The sequence below is a fragment of the Colobus angolensis genome, unplaced genomic scaffold (genome assembly GCF_000951035.1).
Source record: "Colobus angolensis palliatus isolate OR3802 unplaced genomic scaffold, Cang.pa_1.0 Scaffold345, whole genome shotgun sequence".
In the NCBI taxonomy this organism is placed as follows: domain Eukaryota; kingdom Metazoa; phylum Chordata; class Mammalia; order Primates; family Cercopithecidae; genus Colobus; species Colobus angolensis.
In genome coordinates, this window is record NW_012116766.1 from 1,786,045 (window position 1) to 1,810,571 (window position 24,527).

Below are 24,527 nucleotides of genomic sequence, written 5' to 3' on the forward strand. Positions count from 1 at the left end.
GGAGGCGACGGGCGGCGGCGCGGAGGCCGGGGCCGTGAGGGAGCTGGCTCCGAGTCGCCGACCTCACCTCACCTCACCTGGGCACGTTGTTGCCCCTACGGAGCCTCCTGGAGTCCAGGATCGGCGGAGTTCGAAAACGAACTTACCACGTTTGCTATGTTGCCCTTTGGAGACAAAACGAGGTACTTCCTTCAGTATCCCCCTATCCCCCTTCCCACTTTTTCCGGGGGCGCGGCGGGTCTCCGGTGCTGGGTGGTGGCGCCCCGGTGGCACCAGTGGGACGATGTATCATTGAAAATGGACTGTATAACTTTTGTTGTTGTTGTTATTCTTTGCTCTCTTGCAGATGTATTAATGAGGGTCTTAAATTGGGCCCTTTTTAATCTTTTTTTTTTTTTTTTTTCTCCTAAGGAACGTCCAGAGTTGGTGTCAATTTAATCACTTTCAGGGTTTTTTTTTTGTTTTGTTTTGTTTTGTTTTTTGACAGAGTGGAAGGCTCTGGGATTAATCTTTTTTCTCTAGTAACCCAGCCCTTCTTTTAAAATCGTCTTCCCCTGCTTTCACCTTCTTCCTTCAAAATCCTAAATCTTAGCGCCCAGAGTATAGCCCTGAAAGTGGTTTCTTTTTCAAGGGCACTTGTTTGCGAGTTTAGGGTGAGCCACTAAGGCCATGGAGGTCTAGAATGATCGGTTACTGTGGACCAGCAGTTTTCAGGGGTCATCTGCCCCTCTGAGGCCATCTGCACCCACTTTCCTTTCACTCTGCGCATTCCCAGCCTTCTGCTCTCCTTGAATTACAGCGCATAGAATGATCAGCGGGCCAGAGAACCAGGAAGATTTTTAAGAGTGTGTATTGGACCTGTTCTTTAGGCAGATTATAAAAAGTTTAAAGAAAAAAAGTTATTGTGTAATAAATCAGCATAAATGTCCTTTCTTCGTTCCCTATTTTTCTCTTAAAGATGTAAACTAGGGATGGCTTGTTGGTCGTTTTTGACTAGTCATAGATAAGAACACTACATTTTCAGAACCTACCAACACTTTGAAAGTGTAGCAACATTTTATTGGAAAATAAATGGAAAGAGCTGAGTTACATTTCTTTTCGCATTACTTTTTCTCCCAAGCAGCATGGGATCAAAATCCTATTTCTCAAAATTACCATGCTCACTGTAAAATTTAGATCATCTGAGACTGTAAAAAAACTTTTAAAAAATTTTCGGTTAGGATTTTTAAATTACAGTTGGTGTTGGCAGTAGGCTGAACACTTTCTGTGGTATATGTATGTGTGTGTATACATATTCTTAAGAGTTTATGTTGAGTGTAAGTTGGAAAATGAAAGTATAAAATATTTAATAATGCAGGTCCTCAATTTTAAGAGTTATAATAAAGTGCTGAGAGTCGTCAGAGTAAAGAATATAACCTAAGAATTTGTGTGTAGCCAGAGGTCTTTCATGAAACAATATTCCAATTTGGTTTTACATTTGGTGGCATTAGCAGGAGACCTAAAATGTGAATAACAGGATGGACATTTGTTGATTATGAAAATGCAAACCACTAACCCCAGTGTGGTTCACATTATTGTGGTAAAAACTTATTTGCATACGTTTTAACTTTATAGCTAAGGATTTTTTTTTTTTTAAAGTAGAAGCTCACATTACTTTGCTTTTCCCCTCTTTTTACACTTTGTAAGTGTAAAATGAATATTGTATGTGATTCAAGAAACCCATGAAACAAAATAGTTCTGTAGATGTATGTGGCATGTTTTAAACTTTAAAATATATTCATATACACCCAAATTGTCCATCTGCACCAGTAATCAGCCTTGCTGACATAAACAATTTCTGCATTACTTAACTGTTGTCATTGGACATTCATGCATGATTCTCCATCCTTTTCTCAGACTAAATGATCTACATTCAATAGTAGTTATTAAACATCAAGGTTCTCGCATTCCCAGATTCTCAAACACCTGTGAATTTGGGTCGACCTTGAAAGCATTTATGCTATTATATTACATTGTTTACTATCACTGTCTTCAAGTAGAGAGCTATGCACCTCATTAAAAGCTATAGGTAGGGCCTGGCACCGTGGCTGATGCCTGTAATCCCAGCACTTTGGGAGGCCGAGGCAGGCAGATAACGAGCCCAGGAGTTCGAGACCAGCCTGACTGACCAAATTAGTGAAACCCTGTCTCTACTAAAAATACAAAAATTAGCCAGGCATGGCGCGTGCTTGTAATCCCAGTTACTCGGGAGAATTGCTTGAACCCGGGAAGCAGAGGTTACAGTGAGCTGAGATCGTGCCACTACACTCCAGCGTGGGCAACAGAGTGAGACTCCAGCTCAAAAAAAAAAAAAGCTATAGCTTGGAGCTTTTTAGTTATCACAACCTGTTTGTGTCCATTTGAAGGTGTCAATTGAATGATTCAGAACATAGTCTATTGGCCTAAACATTAATTTGAGACCAGTAAATCACATCTGGAAAACTCCCAGGTCACTATTCTAGACAATTTGCAGTCCTAAAGGCCTCAGCTACTGTGTTAATTGAGGGCTTTAATGCTTATGCCTTTACAACTGAAGCATCCCTGGTGCTAATGCTGCTTAACAGCTGTTGTTATTCTTAACAGCATATTAGAATAAAGTTACCTTTCATTAATTACTAAGGTAACGAATAAAGTTACCTTTCATTAATTACTAATCAGCTCTGTGATTGTGGGTGATGTTTTAGGTCATTTAATATTGTAAAGATGACATGATTGACTTTATTGCTTTGTTTTGTACTAGGCAAAAGCTTGAGAATATCTGGCATATACTGGAAATAAGAGATATTAAGTGAGGGCAAGTTTTTATGACAGCTTGGATCAAAGTCCAGAAACAGAAGTTTTACACTCCCATATAGCTTTCTATGATAGACTTTATTTGACACTGCAAAGCTGTGCTGAATTAATTGAGGTTCCTGGTCCTGTGTTTGGAATTCTGTCTTTCAGTTTTTTTCCTTGTAATTCTTCTCTCACTTCTAAAAGCTGTAGCATTTTTATTTGCATGGTATTTACAATACAATCAGATTATGTGTATAAATATTGCTATACATTTTTAAAAATTATTGTTTCTAAAATTATACAGGAATATAAACTTTTCACAATTTTCAGACAAATGAATTGTTAAGCATATTTTGTGAGGCAGTTGTTAGTGTTGATGATAATAAAACCCTCCGGGCATTGACCCAATCTAACTTTGATATTGTTTATAGTATTTTTATAATGGTAATTCTGGTGCAATAATGGCCTTTTTTTTCCTTATGTTGTTCATAACCAGGGTCCATATAAGCAGCTCTAAGCTGCCTTTTAGTGCCCTTGAAGCACTCTTCTGGATTGCATTCTTCCTGCCTAAAAAATCCATAGGAGCCCCTGAAATAATGTGTTTCATTGCTCTTCTATCTCTAGTGTTTTCAAAGTTTCAAATTCAGACCCATGTTAGAGCCTAAACTACATGATTCCTAAAAATGCGGTAGAATTAATGCAATGGCAGTTAGTATAGATGGATATCTTTAAATAAATCGATTTGCTTAGTATAACACAAATAGGCTTGTGGTATCATTCAGTAGCTTTTTTTCAGTCTGTCATCTGATGATCTGTAGAAATTGTCAATATTTTCACACGTTTATGTCCTCAGCACCTCAAGATGAGGAAGTTTTTAGTGTTTTGATTATGCTATGCAACAAAATTTACTTTTTAAATTATTCTGCTTAAATAAGTGATTTGACTCTGGTCTCCAGTATCATTTCTTTTGAAATATTTGGAATTCTGTTCAGGTTGTATAGGTAAAGCTTGTACCTTCGCCTTTATCTGATTACAGAGAATGTGTCCTACTTTGAGGCACCCCTTCCTCTAGATTTGAAAATACAAATTAACTTAGAAGTTAAACCTATAATTGCTGTGTCAAGCTATATTTGTTCTTTGTTCCCACAGCCCATTGTGGGATAAAAACCTCTTCCTAGGATAAAAAAAAAAACCTTTAATAAGGACTGTCGGATGATTAAATAAATCAATGAGTTGATTGATAGTGAAGGGTTGAAAAATGACTAATTTCTGAATTTAGGATGCAGACTAGTTACTGACTTTGCAGGACTTCCTATGAAATTAGTTTAGCTGCATAGATGTAGATTCAGTTGGCCACTCTGGTGAATGTGGCTTGGAAATATCTGTTACATCAGGTTCTCAGGGAAAAGTGCCTGTGAGCCACATACCTAGGAATAAAAATTGAAGAAAGTCTTTCCGTATGAGTCATTCATTTGATATTTAGCTCTGTAATCTTATTTACTGATTTGATATTCTCATTTTAAATTACTTTTTTTTTTTTTAACAATGTAAGTGCTTAATTCATTTTCTCTGAGTGGTAGGAATTTATATTTGTTGCCGACCAAATGTTTAAGGTAGGTAAAACAAACTATTAAGTTTATAAGAATCATTTTGATAAATATTCCAAAAATGTTTTAAAGGTTTTTTTTGGGTGAGACGGAGTCTTGCTCTGGCCTCCAGGCTGGAGTGCAGTGGCGCGATCTCGGCTCACTGCAAGCTCCGCCTCCCGGGTTCACGCCATTCTCCTGCCTCAGCCTCCCGAGTTGCTGGGACTACAGGCACCCGTCACCATGCCCGGCTAATTTTTGTAGTTTCACTACAGATGGGGTTTCACCGTGTTAACCAGGATGGTCTCGACCGCCTGACCTCATGATCCACCCGCCTCAGCCTCCCGAAGTGCTGGGATTACAGGCGTGAGCCACCGCGCCCGGCCTTTAAAGCTTTTAAAGATACATTTTCTCCGGTTTTTAGTTTGCAATGAAAATGCTTTTAAATGTCTTATGTGCCATTGTTAGCTTTTTTAATCTTCAGGAGAGGGGAGACTTTTCCCTTCATTCTGAATTACAAAGCAAGATTAACTTTTTGCAAATTATTTTCTCTGAATAATTGTATTTTACCTAAAACCGGGAAAGGATCATCATTTGATATCATATTCATAGTGATAATTATAAAAATAAGAATTTTCTTCTCTACTTTTAGTTGAATATCTATATTGAAAATATACAAAGAGAAAAGACCCTGACCTTCTGAACTGATGAAATAATTAAAACACACACACAGGATCACTGAAATTTAGAGTTAGTAGGGATCATATAATCTCATTTTTCAAACTTAAGTAATGTACTCCTGTTAAAGAAAGACGTTGTTTTTGATTGACAATATATTAGAAAGCTTTTGGTTGCAAGTGACAGAAACTGAACTTGAATACATACAGAATTGACTCACATAATTTTAAGTGCTTGTGGGATTGGGATGGCTGTGAATTTAGCTAATCAAATAATCGTGCCAAAATTCTGTCTGTCTCTGTGTCTATCTAACTATCTATCTGTCTTTCCATGTATCTACCTATCTCTATTTATCTTTTCATCTATCTACTCTGTTTACCTGCCCTTCCTTGCGTCTATTTATCTATCCATGTATCCATTTGTTCATGTATTCATCTATCCATGTATCTTTTGGCCCTGTGCTGTGTTGGCTTTATTTTCTTGCGTGCTTTCTTCATGTGCTGAGAGTTTCTACTTGTTAACTATATGTGGGTCTTAAACTTCTGATATTGGAGAGGTACCTTCTTATCCATATCTGTCCTCCCCAGATTACCCTGGTCTTACTTGGGTCACATCCCAACTCTGAACCAATCATTGTATTCAGGAGAGTAGGGTTGTTTGACTGTTTTGTTGGGGCAGGTAGCCCATAAGGTGATATGTCATTGGGGAGGGTACATTCCCAAAAGAAAGTGATGTGGGCAGACCCAGAAGTTCTAGATATCTGCCATACCTAGAGTTGACTTCCTTTTATTTTAATGTTAGAGAAATGTGGAATTCTTAAAAGTAGAATACATAAAAGCAGATATAATTTAATCATAGTCACAACATTTATGCAACTGTAATGCCAAAATACATTCTAAGTTAATTATGAAACAAACAAAATGATAAAACCACAGCCAACTGCAGATTTACAGCATTCATTAAAACACTCTTGCAAAGTAAATATGTTTCTAACTACCTGAAAAACAGTATGGTAGGTCAGCTGGCCTTTGCTACAATTTGGCCTATAATGATTTCACTTCTCCCACTGGGTCTCTCTGAACAATCATGAAACTTTTATTCCTCTAGCACAGCATACCAGCTTTCATTTTTTACTTGCTATGAAGGCATATATGCATGTTAAATTTACCTCTTTATTTTCTCATTAACACAAATATAAACCTTAGAGCTAAAATTGCAGGGCAGTAGTTGGTAATAAGATGGTTATCCCAGTAATTGAAAGCAATTTCTTTCACTTTCTTTTGTTTTGATTATGATTATTGTGAAAATATAAAATTAGAACATTTTATAGAACAAAGTAACGATCTTCAAACATACTTGTTTTGAATTCTGAAGGCTCTCAAACCTCAGATAAATGCCATTGTAGTCCCGTGTCTCGCATATCTAAACTGCAAAGCCAACTGATTTACATGTTTAGTGCATAGATTTCAGTTATTATGTTTTCTTTCAGATGTGGTAGATTTTCCTTTAAGCAACTTCTTTTATACCATATGTTGCGAATGCACAGAAGATTACAAAATATTTTGTCCCTTCCAATTCTCAGACAAATTTGAATGTAAAACCATACGAAGCAATTCTGCATTTTATTTATATTTGGTCCCAGTAATCTTCTCAGATGTTTTCATAGCTGGAGCAAACTTAGAAATACTAAATAACTTTGGACAGAGTCTTCATTTCCTTACCATGCCAGACTTAAGCGAACTACTCACTATAACATCTGAATAGAGGTTATTGGAGGATATCACTTAGAGGTGTCCAAAATCTCCCATTTTGTTTAATAATAGTCTGTTAATCTCTTAATCATCTAAACCATTGCTTCTCAAAAGAAGATGTTGGCATTTGGTGGTGATACTGTTTTGTTGTTGGAGGCTGTCTAGTGCATAGGAGGACATTTAACATCCCTGAACTCCGGACACTAAATGCCCCATCCATGTGATGGAAAATCTGTTTCTATGCATTTCCAAATGCCCCTCAAGGGCTGGCACCACTACTTGATTATGAGCCACTGTTGTGAACCCTTTAAAATTGATTTCTGTTTATGGTTAAGGGCCCTAGATAGAACAGCCTTAGGCTTCAACCGCAGAGCTACTTTTCTAAGAGGAAGACTAGGTGCATTATTTACTCTCTCTGTAAAATGGAGATGATGGCATTTACCTCATAGTGTTCTTAAGAAAATTAAAGGAAATAATGCATGTTTCCTTATCTTATTAGTGGTGATTTTTAGTAGTTTACCACTTTACCTTGAGCATCATCAGTGCCTTAAATATAATCACAAACTTTGGTAGGCATTTTCTTATCCTGGTAGATGGGAATTAAATTCTGACAGCATAGTGATTTCATAGAATTTAAATGTCATTTTCATTTTTTAGATGAATTTTATTAATGGTTTGAACAGAAGCTTTTGTGGGATTGTGTAAGGTACTGGAAAGGGAACTGGAATGGGAGCCCAAACCCCCAGATTTTGTTTCCAGCTTTGCTATTAGCTAACTTTGTGACTGGCTCAAGTTAATGAACCTCAAACTTTAAGAGGGGAGGTGAAACAGGGTGAAGATTCAAGGTGGAGAGATTCATAAATGAGCTTAAAAATCTCTTTCAGCTGTAAGAGTTCTTTATTCTCACCAGGAGAGCCGAGTATCGATTTCTCAGATTGAATAGTTTCATTCTTTTAAGTATTTTTCCAAATTTGAGTAGTGGATCCCGGTCAAATTATGCAAACAACATAACTAAAACTGTATAAAATAAGGATCCAAGAGCAGGAAAAGTAGCCAACATGATTTTTTATGTGAGTCATTTTGTGTTTTCCCTACAGATAATTTTTAGCAGATTTCCATATAAGTTATCAATCATACTTTCCAGTGAGAAAATTTAGTATACTCTTTGCAATGCCGGTATTAGTGATTAATTCACATGACTGATGAAAAAGACATTGAAAAGAGAAAAGAGGATGGCATTTTAGTAGCTGACTTATAAACACAAAAATACACCCTGCAAATCTCCTCCAAAAGTTACTGCTGAATGGACTTGCTATATGGACATTTTTGAGGCCCAAGGATTGGTATCACCCTACTTTTAGAATTTACCCAAGTAAGTACCCTTGGATAAGAACTAAAACAGCCAATTTAATCCATAAATTACCTATAGCAGAGTATTAAAGCATTGTTTTATCAGATATTAAAACTGTGCTCCAGTTTAGAATTAATTATGAAATATTGCTCTGGTGTTCATCATATTTAATTATTGTATTTTTTTACATTTGCTGTCAAACAGTTTTAACTTTTATATTTTGGGGAAAAAATAGTCCCCAAATCTATAACTTATTTTTTGACCAAAAAAAAAAAAAACTCTAAGTAGTAATGAAAAAAACAAATTATGTTCTTGCATTTATTTTTCTCAGTTAAATGTTCATGACCTAATCTTAATATAAAATTCAGAAAATTTTGTCATATGTAAGTGTAGACAATAGTCTGAGGAGTCCATTTTTTAAGTTGTAATTTGAAAAAATGCATTAAAACAGCCCTCTCTCTCTCTTTTTTATTTTAATATAAAATACCTCTGTAGAGAAGTTATTGCTTTTAAATTAGGGGCTTAGGAAGAAGCAAGAGCCAACATCTACTTATTCTGCTGTATAAATCCATTAAATAAATTTTCTTTATTTAAGAAAACCAAAACCTTAATCAGTTTAAAAAATATACTCCACTTAATATTCAGTTAACTTAAAAACAATAACTATCATGAATGAAACACTGTGTATCTGACTCTAGCATCATTTCCTTTACTTTTATCATGATTTCCATTTTACAAAGAGAGTAAATAATGTACCTAAGGTCATATTCTTAGAAAGAGGTGATTCTTGGGTTAAAGTCTAAGTCTGTCTCACCTAGGGCCGTTAATCACTGTGCTATACTGAAGGTCACTGTCAGTATTAATGGAAGCAAAGCAAAGGCTCATAGATTTAATGTCATGAGGATTCTAACTCAGGAAGAGGTTAACATTTTCTTCTATGGCCTCTTTCTGTGCAAGCACGTTACTTAATGATGTGCCTAAAGACTTTGCCCAAGTGAGTTTAGTTTCCATATATAATTTCAGAGTATAAAAATTGGGAAATCTCAAATGACATTTTAAAATAGAGTGGTTGAAAATTTCGGTACTAGGCCATTATAATTATCTTTTTAGCATTAGAACATAAATACCCTAGTACAGTGTATTTTCAAAGGAGTTTTATCCTTTGATACATTATTTTAGGCCCGAGTGCAAAATGTATTAAACTAGTTGCTCTACGAGTAGGTTTCATCTAGTTATATTTTTAACTCGTGAGGGTTATTATGTTTATATCAAAAGTTTACTTTGCCTTGTCAATTTTTCTTCTCTTTTCCTTACTTTTCTAGGAGCCAAGAAATATTCTATAAACCCTATAAAATATTTTAATTAATTTTCCATTTCAAGACATCTGGAATATTGAATATGTATTTTAAGGCCTTTCTGTCTTTTTTAAGATTCATTTTGTAACATGAGTGAGCAGTTCCACTTTGGTAGAAAGTAAGGTTATTGCCACAGGGAGACCCTTTGGACACAGACGTGTGTGTGTGTGTATGTGTCCCTTTAGCTAATTATATATGAAATGCAGTTCCAGGGCTTGCATCCCTCTATCCTGTCAACAAGTTTTATAAAACTATTTAATACTTCTAGATAGAGGGCATTTGGAAGAAGCCGCGACTTATGTAGATTAGTGGAAAATTTCTAAAAACTCAAAACATAACTTGTAGTTTTCTATCTTGTGAGAGGTTTATAATAATCTTGAGTGGAAACGGTAAATTGGAAAGGGGGGAAAGGTTTTGATTCTTCTTAGATTATATGCCATACAGTTACATTTCATTTTTTCAGTGAATATTATTAATCAATTTATAAACTTTTTAGAGACTATGAAATGAAGTGTACCCAATATGCAATACAAATCTATTTAATAGCCATAAAAATGTATTACAATACTAACTTGGCACTACTTAATTTAATCATTAACTTAATTGAGTCCATCATTTTAAGAGTGCCACACTTCTCATCTAGTTACAAAATATGAGCACATAGTATGTGTAAAATGAAATAGCATTGTATTTTTGCTGTGTGTAATTTTGATGAAATAAACTCTTTGTTAAAACTATTGTAAAAGTTGATAATCATTCACCTTCTAAGCTTCCTAGCCTCCAGAATTCCTTGTTTTTTTTTTTTTTCATTCACAAATGAATTTGTTCATCCCTTTGTATTACTAAAGACACAAAATGTCTGTCAACTTTCACATTTTCCTGCAGCAGCTGCTGGAACCAGGGTAGTGCACATGCTCATTAGTTTTGCTGGGTGCTCCACTCACACGATAACATCATCATCTTGATGGGTGCAGTGCTGTTAGCTTCATGAAATCAAAATGTGTTCAACATTTTGCTTAATGACACTGATTTTTATATTAAATCATTATTTTATAAGCAGTTTGAGCTACAAGGTTCTTCTGTAAAGTAGAATATTTGGATAATAAACTTCTGATTTGATTCATTGTGTAAAAAGTTTCGAGAGTAAGATTTGAGTCACATTTATGAAAAGAGCTCATAAAAGGTTTTAGGCAACTTCCATTTGGTTTTATTTCCTACCATCTAATTAATATGAATTTGAGGGTTCTTTACTTGCTCGGTATGGAAAAGGATATCTTCGTGAGCCTTAAGTATCATCTGTGGAATATGTAAGTTTGAAACAACAAGTGATATTGGCATTAGTGTTATCTGAGAGGAATAACTTCCAACAGTGATTTTGGGATGTCCACCAGGGTTTCTTCATATCTCAGGATGTATTGTAAAAGTTTAAAAGCAAAACTAAATTCACTCTTGTCAAAAGGGTATATAATACAACTCATTTATGAGGTAAGAATTTTTTGTGTAATAAAATGTGTAGGAAATAAGTGATGGGAGGATAATAAAAGATTTTGGTGAGAAGAGGGGAAGATATGGACGTAATGTAAAACTCAAGCTCTTATCATTGACTATAAATTATTGGCTCCAATGTTCATTGCATTTTCCTTGGCTGTGACTTTCTTTGAAGTGTGGAGGGCCTGTTGTCTTTCATTAATAGCTTTGTAAAAGTTAAATCAACTGAAAGACTTCAAGAGGGCAGCCAGGTTTTCTTCTGATCGCTTCCAGGTTTGCAGGGCAGTTAGCAAAGATACACTTATACATCAAAGTGGAGAGTCCAGATTATTAGTACTTGTGGTCAAGGCTACAGATACTTCAGTGGAATTTGTTTCTGTTTTGTTGTTTTTGCTCAGATGGCTATGATGTAATTTAAACTGTTCTGTCTCTCTCTCTTTTTTTTTTTTTTTTTGAAAATTTAGTAGGATTCTGTCAAGAATGCCATTCTAAAGTATTTGTTTTGGTCGAGGACTTTTAGTGTTCATGGTGCATGTTGCTGGCCTATATCCAAACCCAGTTAAGGCCCCTCAACCTGTGGGCTTGTATCACCAAAACAACCTTTTTACTCTTATCCTTTTTCTGATTCTCTTGGCTGACCTTTGTGAGGAAATAACAGCCATTGCTCCTTAATCCAGCCCTTTGACTCCATTGGAATGAGTACTAAGAGTGTAGTAGATAGCAAATTTTTAGATACGTTGAAGAGATTTCGAAATGCTTCCATGTGCATTTTCTAATTTGACTCACACATCAACCCTGTGCAGTGAGTAAAGGAGCCAGAAGGCTTTTCCCCTATTTAAAAATGAGGAAGTTGAAGGGCAAAAAGAAGTTAAGTTGACGGACCCAAGGACCACTTCTTGTCCTATTCATACTGCAAGCTGTGGTGGGGAGTCTTAATAACCTGTTAATATAGCAGCCCATTTTTACTACTGAAGATCTCAAACTCCAGTGAAAATGAACTCCGGAGAAGTTGTAATTGTTTTAGCATCAGATCTGTGTAGTGCTGTAGCTGGAACTAGAATTATCACCTGATTGTTAGTCTGATATTCCTGACTTTATACTCTGCTGAAGACAGTCAGCACCTTACACTTCGTAAAAGCCCAGAACAGATGCTATTTTTCTTGTTTTATCAGGGATAAAATGGAAACTCAGGGGAAGAAAATTGCTTAGTGCTAGTCACACATCCTATTAGTAACAAATGCTAAGGTTAGAACCCAGGACTCATGGCTGAAAATGCAGCCTCTCAATGCTTTGTAATCCCAAGAATTTTTATCAATTAGTAAATCTCCCTTTTATAAGTAGATTGCAGTTTGTTTTGTTGCTATGCAATACATTATATGGGATGGTTTTTAGAGCAAAATGAATGAACTTGATTTAACGAGATATTTTATGCTCTAGTTTCACTGCAAATTATGAATCCAAGTGCTTCCAAAAGGTTAAATTATCATACACAGGATTACAGTGTAGTAGTCCTTTGTGCTCTCTCAATGATAAAATGAGTGATTTAATAGCCTGGAACTTATTAGTATGATGCATAGAACTTGCCTTCTCTTTGTTGCCTATCCACCAACAATTTCAGTTAGGAAAAGCTAGATAGAATGACTGAAGTGGCCAGATCAAATACAGGACACCCAGTTCATCTTGAATTTCAGCTACTACATATACTGAAAACTTATTCATTATTTATCTGAAACTCATTTTTAGCAGGCTGTCTTTTTTATTTGCTAAATCTAGCAACTCTGGGGATGACTTTTTCTCCAACACATGTATTATACTTCTTTTCAGTACATTGCTTTAGACTTATAAAATGTGACCTGTTTTCAGAGAAACATAGACATGTTGGAATTTAGTTAGTGTTTTTTTTTTTTTTATGGACACTACCCTTAAGAATCTTTGTTCCCTGAGTCCTTAGAAATAGTGTTTTTACCTTAAGAGAACAGTGTGTGGTCCTTTTATGACCTGGAGGTAAAATATTTCATGTGAACATGTGTCATAAGTCATCTTTCTCTATGCCTTCTCTGCTTGAATTTGACTTTTATTTCCAGATTCAGCTAGATGTTATGGAGTGCCTTCTTCATGGCAAGCACTGATGCTCTGGGAACTTTTATATTCTTAATAGGGTATAGTACCTGGAATAGGAAACCTGGATTTGATTCCTAGTGTTGCCACCAAATAGTAGAATGGGTGTGGTTCAGACATTTAATTAGCTTCATATTTTAGAAAGTAGATTCATTAATGCGTGCCTCACCAGGTTTAAATAAATTTTTTTTTCAGTAGCACTAATGTGAGTATTTTTCAAAACCCCCTAGAATTAATAAAGGGAAGGGAAACTAGAGATCCTATCTTAGACCATTGAAGCGATTACCCAGTCAGAACTACCACTGAGGTTTCTGGATTTCCATCTGTTGCTTTCTGCTTTTATATTGGACATGTTCACAGTCATCTTTTCCATTACTTATTTGTGTACATTTACCTAACTTCATATGCCAGGAACATCCAATATGTATATAACTTCTGAGTACAATATAAACTTTTAAGTTTGAAAGGAAAGATCATGATGATTTTTCTGGAGTTGCTCATTATTCTGTCCCTGGTGCCCAACATAGTACCTTGTGGAAATCTCTGTCTTATGAGAATAATTCATTCCAGAAGAAAAAAAACAATTAAAGTTAATTCTATCAAAATAGAAAAAATGTTCATGGGAAGGTTTTGATTAGAGCTTTATCTTGAAAAATAGAACCACAGATTATGAAAATAAGTTTATATTTGAGCTATTAATAATAAAATTGAGATTGTAAATGACACTCTGCTAATTCTTAGGATGAAACTGCTAATTCTGTTACAATTAATTGTAACAGAGTGTAGCCATAAACAATTACCTTCAGTTCATGTTTGGCTTTTGCAGCAGGATCATAAAGAGAATTTTTTTCCCTAAAATAGTTTTTTGAATTAATATTTGAAGGCTTCATCAGTTTTGCCCAAGGGGCTTTCTTAATTCAGAATATAATTATTTGACTAATATTCTCTTTGTGAGTATCTGCTATGTCATTATCCTTATTGATTGTTTCTTCAGTTGTTAGCTGGTCTTTAATTGGGCATAACTCTTAATTGTCATGGCTTTGTGTAACATTAGAAGGATTCTCCAACATCATTTTTATCTATATCTAGAAAATCTGTATTGTCTTAGTCCATGCTGGCTGCTGTAACAAATAGCTTAGACTGGATAATTTATAAACACAGATTTTTTGCTCACAGTTTCAGATGCTGGGAAGTCCAAGATCAAGGCACCGGCAGATTCTGGTGGAAGTTTCTTCCTCGTAGATGTCAACTTTGATGTTTCCTCACAGAAGGGCAAAAGGAGTTAACAAGCTCCCATAGGCCCTTTATAAGGGCCCTCGATTAGGTTGTTCTTCCATTGATTTAAAGAAATACCCAAGGCTGGGTAGTTTATAAAGAAAAGAGGTTTAATTGGCTCATGGTTCTGTAGGCTTTACAGGAGGCATGGTGTTGGCATCTGCTCGGCTTCTGGGGAGGCCTCAGAAAGCTTTCAATCATATGAAAAGTGAAGGGGAAACCTGCATATCATGTGGTGAGAAAGTTATAGCAAGAGCAGGAGCAAGAATGAGAACAAGGATGGGATGGTGGGAGGTGCCATATACTTTTAAACAACCAACTTTTACACAAGGATGTGAACTCACGCATCATGAAGAGGATGGTGTGAAGCCATTCATGAGGGATCTGCCCCCATAATCCAATTACCTCTCACTAAGCCCCACCTCCAACACTGTGGATTGCATTTCAACATGAGATTTGGAGGGGACATCCAAACTACATCAGGCACTCATCCTCTTTATGAGAGCAGAGTGCTCCCAAAGGCCCCACCTCCTAATATCATCACCTCCGGGGTTAGGGTTCAAGAGATGAATTTTGTAGGGACATATATTTAGTCCATAGCATATGTCTTATATAAGAATTTTAATTTCAATTTGCAGGTGATTTGTATTTGCATAGAGACTGAAGTATTTTTTAAAAATCATTGGAGTATAGATATTAGTCTTAAGAGCAAAGGTCCACTTCATTTGGCCATGTAGATTGTGCACTGCAGAACTCCAAGGAATGCTCTAAGGGAAATATGTGTGAGAAATGATTTAATTTTATTTGTGATTGGTTCATCAGTGACTTTGATGTTATGATAATGTATGTTTTCCTATGCAAGCATGTAATTACAGGGATGCAGATAATCAATAATGTGGTCATGAGAACTCCCTTTCCCTGCCACTGGTGGTTAATACAAATTGTTGATTGACTGACTGAATATGCTACATCTGCTTTTCCTATGTCATTTAATATTGAGTTAATGTCTCTAAGAAAAATATCTATAAGCAACATTTATGAGACAAATAGAGTAATCACAAACACATAATATAGAATTTTTAGGCACTGGCTCTGCTTAAGACATGTGCTGCACCAGGCACTGCAAGGTATACAAGCATAAATTAGTCGTGGTCAATTGTGAGACTTACACATCCAAGGGGTGATGAACAGTAATCGCTGAAACACAATGTTGATTTTCTGTAATCAACATTTAGATATTCAAAAGACTGTTGTACCTTTTAATGCTTCAGGAACCTTCATTTATTTATTCATTTATTCAATTCAAGAAATATTTTGAGGACCTACTGTAGGTGATAAGCATTAATCTAAGTACTGGAGATGCAGCAGTGAACACGTAGCACTAATGAAATATCTAGTCAGAGGGGATAGATGATATAACAACAGATCGATAAACAAGAAAAATAGCAGATAGTGAGAATTTAAATTATGTAGGATAAGAACATGATGTGTCAGGACCACTTTAGGTGGAGCAGTCAAAGATGATTTGAGCAGGGGATGTGGAAGCTGATCAGCCATATGCCAATGAGGGGAGAGCATCCCAGACAGGGCAGTTAGAGCTTGGTGTCCTTCAGGAGCGCCAAAGATGCTGGCATGGGTGAGAGGGTCCTATTTGTAGGGGATTACAAGAGCTCAGGTTTTATTCTCAGTTCAGTGAAAAGCCAAGTAGGATAGCTAAGATGTTGACATACTTTGCTAAAAGTTTACTGTGGCTGCTGTGTGGAGAATGGGATTGCAAGGGGGTAAGTATAGGATCAGAGAGAACAGTTAGGGGACTATGGCAACAATCCAACTGAGAGATGGTGGGGTTTGGACCAGGGTGGTAGTAATGGAGATAGAAATAAATAAGCAGATTGGGATATAGGTTTTTAGAAGTCAGGTTGACAGAACTTGACTGTGCAACTGAATGTGAGAGTTGAAGGGAATAGAAATTTAGAGTAATTCCTACGTGTTTGATTGGACTAACTGTGGAGGTGATGGTCCTCCACATGTGGGAAAACTGGCAGGGAGTAAGATGAAGCAAGGTGAGATGGGTAGGGTCTTAGGAATTCTGTTTTCACCATTTTAAGTTGTCTAGATATCCACGTGGAGTTGTCAAGTAGGCAGTTTAATTTAAAATTCAAAAGGAGATCTCCATTTCCCATTGAGAAGATAAGAAATAAGTTGGGGCTAAGTTTTAGGTTTGTGGCTGAAATTGTTAAAATGTCTATTTTTATATTGATTTAACACTTCAGTAACATGTCCATATTTGAAATCACATCGGATATGTTAACTTAGACATACTGCTCTTTTCCTGTCTTATCTTTTCCAAAACAGTTTTATTTGAAAGCTTCCTATGCATTGTTGGCAGCTTCACATGCATTTTTAGCATCAGTGTCTTTGGCACTATTAGTGCAATTCTGGGGGCTACATAAGCAAATCCCACAGTGTGTCACCTTCACTTCTAAGGTTTTGAGATACTGAATTATTTTAATTAATGTATGTTGTCCTCACTGGAAATTTTGTCCTAAGTCACAGCATGCATCTATGAAACATTGGGACAATTATATGTTTTTAAAAATCTGTGTAGGTATACGCTTGTGTTTTGTACAATACACTTACCTACCACATTGCTTTCATGCTTCTTCAAATTTGTAATACCTCTTTATTAGGAAGTCAGTCAATTCATAAGGCCTGTGAGGTTGTTTTCCTTTAAATTACTCATTGGATATTTTAAAATTTATTTTTTAATTGATAAGAATTTTATGTATTTAAGGTGTACAGCATGATGCTTTGATGTATGTATACATTGTGGAATGGCTAGGTCAAGCTAATTTGTATATGCATTGCTTCATACTTATCTTTTTTGTGTGGTGAGAACCCTTAAAATCTTCTCTTTCAGCAATTTTTAAATATACAATACATTATTATTAACTATAGTCACCATATTTACAATGGATCTCTTGAACTTATTTCTCCTAAACTTTTTGAAGACTTTTATAACTGTATCCAACTCTTGAAATTATAAGGGAGGTAGCATTTTTATCTTTTCATTTTGACCCATTACATTCTAGATGGGTTATCATTTCAGGGTAACATATATTTAACAAACAATACATCATTGTTCAAAATGAAATAATTAGGGGAACATCCCATAAATGAAAGACTTAGCAAAGATTCAGAAATAAGACAGTGTGTTCTTTTTAAACTCTTTTGTTTTCACTTAATTAATTCATGTCATACATATCAATACACATAATCATGTTTTAATGTCTGCCTAGTGTTCTCTTGTATAAATGTGCCATGATGTGTTTAGTCAGCCTTCTACTGGTGATACTAGGTTACTTCTTATCTTTGCTATGAGAGCAAAGAGTACTTACTATATACAGTAAATACCCTTGTATTTCCTTTGTCACAAATGTAAAATCTCTGGAACAAAGGGTAGATACATTTAACATTTGTTAGATATTGCCTACTTGGTCCTCCAAAGAAGTAATATCAATTTTTTTTTTTTTTTTTTTTTTTGAGATGGAGTCTTGCTCTGTCGCCCAGGCTGGTGTGCAGTGGTGCGATCTTGGCTCACTGCAAGCTCCGCCTCCCAGGTTCACGCCGTTCTCCTGCCTCAGCCTCCCGAGTAGCTCGGACTACAGGCGCCCGCCACCACACCCGGCTAATTTTTGGTATTTCTAGTAGAGACAGGGTTTCACTGTGTTCGTCAGGATGGTCTCAATCTCCTGACCTCATGATCCACCCGCCTCGGCCTCCCAAAGTGCTGGGATTACAGGCGTGAACCACCACTCCCGGCTGAAGTAATATCAGTTGTTACTACAACCAAAAACATTGGAAAGTGACTACATCCCTATACTATCTCCAAAATAGTACATTGTCAAACTTTTTTATCCTGGCCTTTTGTTTGGTATAAACAGTCAATTATGTCATTGGAGATTTGAGATTACATTGTTTTTTGTATAGACAAATTATTTGAAATATCCTCAGTTATAGCAAGTTTTTATCTTTTGAAGGTAAGTTTGAGTTTTTGAAAGGGTCATGTCTTATCAGAAGATAGAGAATTAAGTTAGCTGTTACCATAGGTTTTTTTTGTTTTTGTTTTATTTGTTCATTTTGGGAAGAGTTAGTGAGAAACAAGGTCTAATTTTTAGATAAAATTAGTATTTTTATTTGGATTATAAATTGTTTCAGAAGTGTTTCAAAAGAAGAGTTCCAAAAATGTCTAGAGTAATGACACCATTAATTGGTGTAAGATTACAGCGTTCTAAGGGGCATTATTTGAATTGAACAACATGCTTTGGATTGTGTATGATCTGGTATGTTTGTTTTAAAAAGTGACCTACTGTGACGGCTTTAGCTCAAATGAGTTGCTTTCATAGGAGGGTACATTAAAAACATAAATGCCTTCAGTTTTCTTGGACTGCATTTTTAAACTTAGATAAAGCCTACTTTAAAATAGTCGTAATAATCTAGAAAAAGAGATCCTTTTTTACCATTATTAAACAAACATTATTGGGATAATATTTACAGAAGTCTGATTTTTCTATACAAGATTAAAGTATTTGTCTCTTTCATTACTCCTTCTAAACTTATCTACTTTTGCAATATAGATATAACTATCTAAAATAGGCATAGTAGCAAGCCAAATTTAGACAAATATTTGTTTTAGTTTTCAAATATTTAACTTCAGAACAAGATATGTGTTTTAAACATCAAATTAATGTGCATATTTATATTTTCCTGAAACTATTGGCAAATTTAGTGTCTTTTACTTTTTAACATAAGCTAATTTTGAGAGAAGCAGACTTAATGCTTGCTATGCTGCAATCAGATATATAAAATTATGTATATAGAAGTCAGCCTTTATTAAGATGTTCATTAAAGCAATTGTCCTCTATTGTTTTCCAAAATAAAATTGTCTTTTTTTTTTTTTGAGAGAGTCTCACTTTGTCACCCAGGCTGAAGTGCAGTGGTGCAGTGGTGTGATCATACCTCACTACAGCCTCGAACTCCTGGGCTCAAGCAACCCTCCTGCCTCAGTCTCCTGAGTAGGTAGGGTCATAGGCACATGCTATCATGCCCAGCTAATTTTTAAATTTTTTCTAGAGACAGGGTCTCACTTGGTTTCCCAGGTTGGTCTCCAACTCCTGACCTCATGCAATCCTCCCACCTCAGCCTCCCAAGATGGTGGAATTACAGGTGTGAACCACTGTTCCTGACCAAAATAATATGTCTTAAGTAAACCATCTTGTTTTTATTTTCTATGACATATCAAATTATTGTCTCATCAGTTTAGCATGAGAAGATGTTTAGGAGCTTTCAGGCATAGCACCCTTTCTCTTCAAGTGTCTAATGTGTCTGCACGTTCTGTTCTGCAGAGAAATGGTCAATGCATGGTTTGCTGAGAGAGTTCACACCATCCCTGTGTGCAAGGAAGGTATCAGAGGCCACACGGAATCTTGCTCTTGTCCCTTGCAGCAGAGCCCTCGTGCAGATAACAGTGCCCCTGGAACACCAACGAGGAAAATCTCTGCCTCTGAATTTGACCGGCCTCTTAGACCCATTGTTGTCAAAGATTCTGAGGGAACTGTGAGCTTCCTCTCTGACTCAGAAAAGAAGGAACAGATGCCTCTAACCCCTCCAAGGTTTGATCATGATGAAGGGGACCAGTGCTCAAGACTCTTGGAATTAGTGAAGGATATTTCTAGCCATTTGGATGTCACAGCCTTATGTCACAAAATTTTCTTGCATATCCATGGACTCATCTCCGCTGACCGCTATTCCCTGTTCCTTGTCTGTGAAGACAGCTCCAACGACAAGTTTCTTATCAGCCGCCTCTTTGATGTTGCTGAAGGTTCAACACTGGAAGAAGCTTCAAATAACTGTATCCGCTTAGAATGGAACAAAGGCATTGTGGGACATGTGGCAGCACTTGGTGAGCCCTTGAACATCAAAGATGCATATGAGGTAAACAGGGGACCCTGAGAGCAGGACAGGTGCTGGGGAGGGTACTGTGGCTGGGGCATTGGATAGCAATCATGAATGGTGGGGATATTTGAAACTGAGATGTAATAATTTGCATACTTATTTAAAACTGAAATGTAGGCTAAGAATTTTCCCATTTTTAATTGCCAGAGTTTCTTCTCTGGTGGTTCAGCTGAGGATATGAGCCTTAAGGAAATCTCATCTTGTTTTTCTCCTTAATGATAATTTAATATAGCTCATCTCATGGTTATATTCTCCCATCTTTTTATCTGATCACTATGCATATCCCCATCTGTTATCCCCACATGAACCTCTTAGAATTTTCCTGAGATTCTAAAATGATAGGTGCAAAAACAACAACAAAAAGAACTCATAGTCTCGTCATTCATTCATCCAATTAATCATATTCATTCAAAGTCCCATTGATACCAAAGTCTGGTTTTCTTTCCTTCTATCCTCTCTTTCATTTTTTAAACAGATAAACTACAGATATCTTCAAAAAAGTGAAAATTTTTGCTCTAAAAGTTTTCAATGGAAAGATTTGTTATTTCTTCTTCTTTTGCTATACCTACGCACAAGTCTTTAATTAAGGGCTTAAAGGTTACACTGTAAGATTCTTCAAATTTCCCATTTAAAATAATCCTTTTTATTAATGGAATTTTAGTTTTAAAACCAAACGTCTTAACTGAATGGCACTTTATATGTTTATGAGGTATCTTACAGCATCTTGATAGAACAATTGTTCTAGCTTTCTACTGTGTGGTACACTATAAAGATTCAGTAGTAATTCTGGCTCAATTCATTTAATTCAGAGAGTCATAGCTGTTTTATTGTGTTCCTGGTGCCTTATAGTGCCTGGCACATAGGGCTTACTAAATATTGGTTGAATTAAAATAATAGTACATGCAATAGATAAATAGCATAGAGAGTAGGTCGTAACAGATGCCAAGAAAAATGTGATAAGGTCCAGAGAAGCAGGATAGGACATCTAGTGGGAAAGATGGAGGAAGTTTTTTTTTTTTTTTTTTTTTTTGGAGATGGAGTCTCACTCTGCTACCCAGGCTGGAGTGCAGTGACGCGATCCCGACTCACTACAACCTTTGCCTCCCAGATTCAAGCGATTCTCCTATCTCAGCCTCCCGAGTAGCTGGGACTACAGACACCTGCCACCACGCCCGGCTAATTTTTGTATTTTTAGTAGAGATGGAGTTTCACCATGTTGGCCAGGCTGGTCTCGAACTCCTGACCTCAGGTGACCCTCCCGTCTCAGCCTCCCAAAGTGCTGGGATTACAGGCGTGAGCCACCGTGCCCAACCAGAGGAAGATTTCTCTGAGGGAGCAATGTCTGATACAGATCCCGGAAAATTTGAATAAATTGAATAAATTGAGACTTGTGCATAGTGAGATCCAGAGGTAAAGAGAAGTTAGAAGAGATAGGAAAGTAGGACCATTTAAGTGTGTAGATAAGAATCTGGACATGAAGGAGCTGTGGGAGCACAGCCAGGAAATTAGTGAGATCTTGAATGCCAAGCTGAGGAATATATATTTGGTTTAGAAACATGAGGAGTAACTGAAGATCTTTTGAAAGGGAAATGAATGTGATTTAAATTGTGCTTTGGAAAGATTAATTTTACAGTAGTCATAAAATGAATTAGAGGGGGAAATGCTACAAGTTGGGAGGATAGAAGATTATCTTAATAGTCTAAGTATGAGGAAGTAAGGACCTTAACAAGGACCCTGACCTTAAAGATCAAAAGGAGGGAATGGATTTCAGATGAAGAAGTATTAGGTTGGTGCAAAAGTAATTACCATTACTTTTAATGGCAAAACCATGATTACTTTTGCACCAACCTGATAGAATCTGCTGAACTTGGCAGCTAATAGGAGATGCAAGTGAAGGGGAAAGAGGAATTGAAGATGACCAGGTTTTGAAGTTCAGTAAATGAATAATGGTACTACTAGTGAGTAATACCGAAGGTCGGGATTTGGGGTGTGATAGTTCATCTAAGTTAAGTCCTGAAATGTTTCTTCAGAATCCATTCTGTATAAGCAATGCATTCAATTTTGATTCTCTTGGAAAAATTTACTAGTCTTCGTAGAGTATCTCTGTGACCTCTTTGAGCTCCATAGTAACTTCACACTGTAGCAGATTCCAAGAGGGGTATTAAGGACACAGCTGAAGGATTGCTGCCAAGTTTGCAGAATCCCCTTCCTGTCTTAAGTGACAGCTGGGTATCCACTTTTCAATGGCACTATGGTCCCATGAGTACAGTAGGATCGTAAATATTCTCCAGCTTTGTTGAGAAAGCCTTTATTTGTTCTCATGGTCCTAAATGTCTCCAGCCCTGAGAATTCGTCACTTACATGCGTTTTATTTAATCTGCCTACCATCTTCAAAGTTTTGACAATATATTTTCTGTTTTGCATTTGATAATGATTTAATTCTTGTGCTATTGTTTAAAATAGCTAGTGTCCTTGATTTGCATGGCTCCTGGGGTGATGCCTCTTAGCCTGTGGATTTCTCATGTTGCTACTTCACCTTTGGTACCCTTGATCTGTATTTATGGTAGCCTTGCAGGAGTTATTTCATGTCCCAAGAATTTCATTAGAACTTGTGGAGGTTGATCTGTGATCTAATTTACATTGCGATCTAATTTATATTGGTATTAGCAGTGGAAGTCAGTTGGCTAATGGATAATTTATTACTAAGCACCATCCATAATTTGAATAATTAAAATACTGTGTTTTTTGAAAGTAGTCAGGATTTGAAAATATATTCCAATGTTTTCTGAGTCCTAGCTCTTTAAGCATGCATCTGTAAAAATGACACTGTATGGCAGTATTTCTTAAGCTTATTTACCATAGACCACTTTAAAGGATGTAATGTCACCGTGGGAAGCTAAGAGAGGTGTCCGTGAAACAGAATAATACTCAGATTGATACTGAGAATTTTTTTAAAAGTCTCATAAAGTTAATTATAAGAAATGACCTATATTTAGTTCACTTTTAAAACTTTGTAACAGAAAATGATATTAAGTGATATAAATTTGAAAAATTCTATTGTTTTATTAGTGATAACATATTCATATATTTAAAATACAAGACAAGATCCACTACTCAGACCAGTGATTCTCATGTAGACCATAAATACCAATGAAAAGATTAGTTGGTAAATGCTACCCATACATTGATGTTCAGTCACAAATGGTCTCATGCATCAGCCCACCATCGTGCAACTACCCTGAATGTGCCACACCATATATGTATGTATTTATTTAGTTAGTTATTTTAAGCTGGAGTCTCACTGTGTTGCTCAGGTTGGAGTCCTGGATTAGGTGATCCACTCACTTCAACTACACGAGAAGTGGGCTATGGTCCTGAGTAGGTGGGACTACAGGTGCACGCCACTGCAACCGGCTTGGCACAGCATTTATGAATAACAAGGAGATATTAACACATTTATTAATAAGATATTCACACTTATACTAAGAAACTATTAATAGTAAGATATATAATCAGAACTACTAAATAAATGTGCTTGGTATTTTCCTTTTACAGGAAAACCAGATAACATCCAGTAACTACACAGGATTGCCCTGAACCCCGTTCCATGTCCCAAGGAAGTCTTAAACCTCCCCATGATTCCTATGACTTGAGGATTTACATTGTCAAAACATCTCTCCTTCTCCCAAGTCAAAACTCAGATTCATGTGCTGTTTCCACTCCAGGACAGACACTCCATGTGAACCATGATTTCTAGAGAGAAAACTTGGAGGGTCTTAGGGAAGGGTCAAATTACCACTTGTGTGGCTTTGACCATATAGCTATTATTCCTTCCTTCCCCACTTCATGTTTCCCTTTAATTTTTTTTTTTTTTTTCTCCAGAGAAACAAATTTTCACCTTCTGTCACCATGCAGGACTCACTTTCTACTTCAATTATTTATCAATATATTTTTCTAAAGAAATACAAACTGTTTCAACTGAATTTCAGATGATTATTTCCAGATGAATTTTAGAAGAAAAAGAAAACCCCGAGCAATTGTTGTAATTTAGACAAACCTCCTAATCGAGGTGTAACTGTGCCACTGGAAACATAGT

The 24,527-nt window shown here is 36.2% G+C and overlaps 1 protein-coding gene across 3 annotated transcripts in view; it reads left to right on the forward strand.

The window, feature by feature from the left end:
• Window positions 1–24,527, forward strand: part of PDE5A (phosphodiesterase 5A, cGMP-specific) — a 134,888-nt gene that overhangs the window by 1,488 nt on the left and 108,873 nt on the right. For 2 of the 3 annotated variants that reach the window (XM_011952703.1, XM_011952706.1), the window contains exon 2: window positions 19,822–20,410. In XM_011952703.1, the coding sequence (XP_011808093.1) occupies window positions 19,822–20,410 (589 nt within the window). Of the gene's footprint in view, window positions 1–42; window positions 183–19,821; window positions 20,411–24,527 lie in introns of those variants that run through there. The other variant, XM_011952705.1, reaches the window with a different exon arrangement.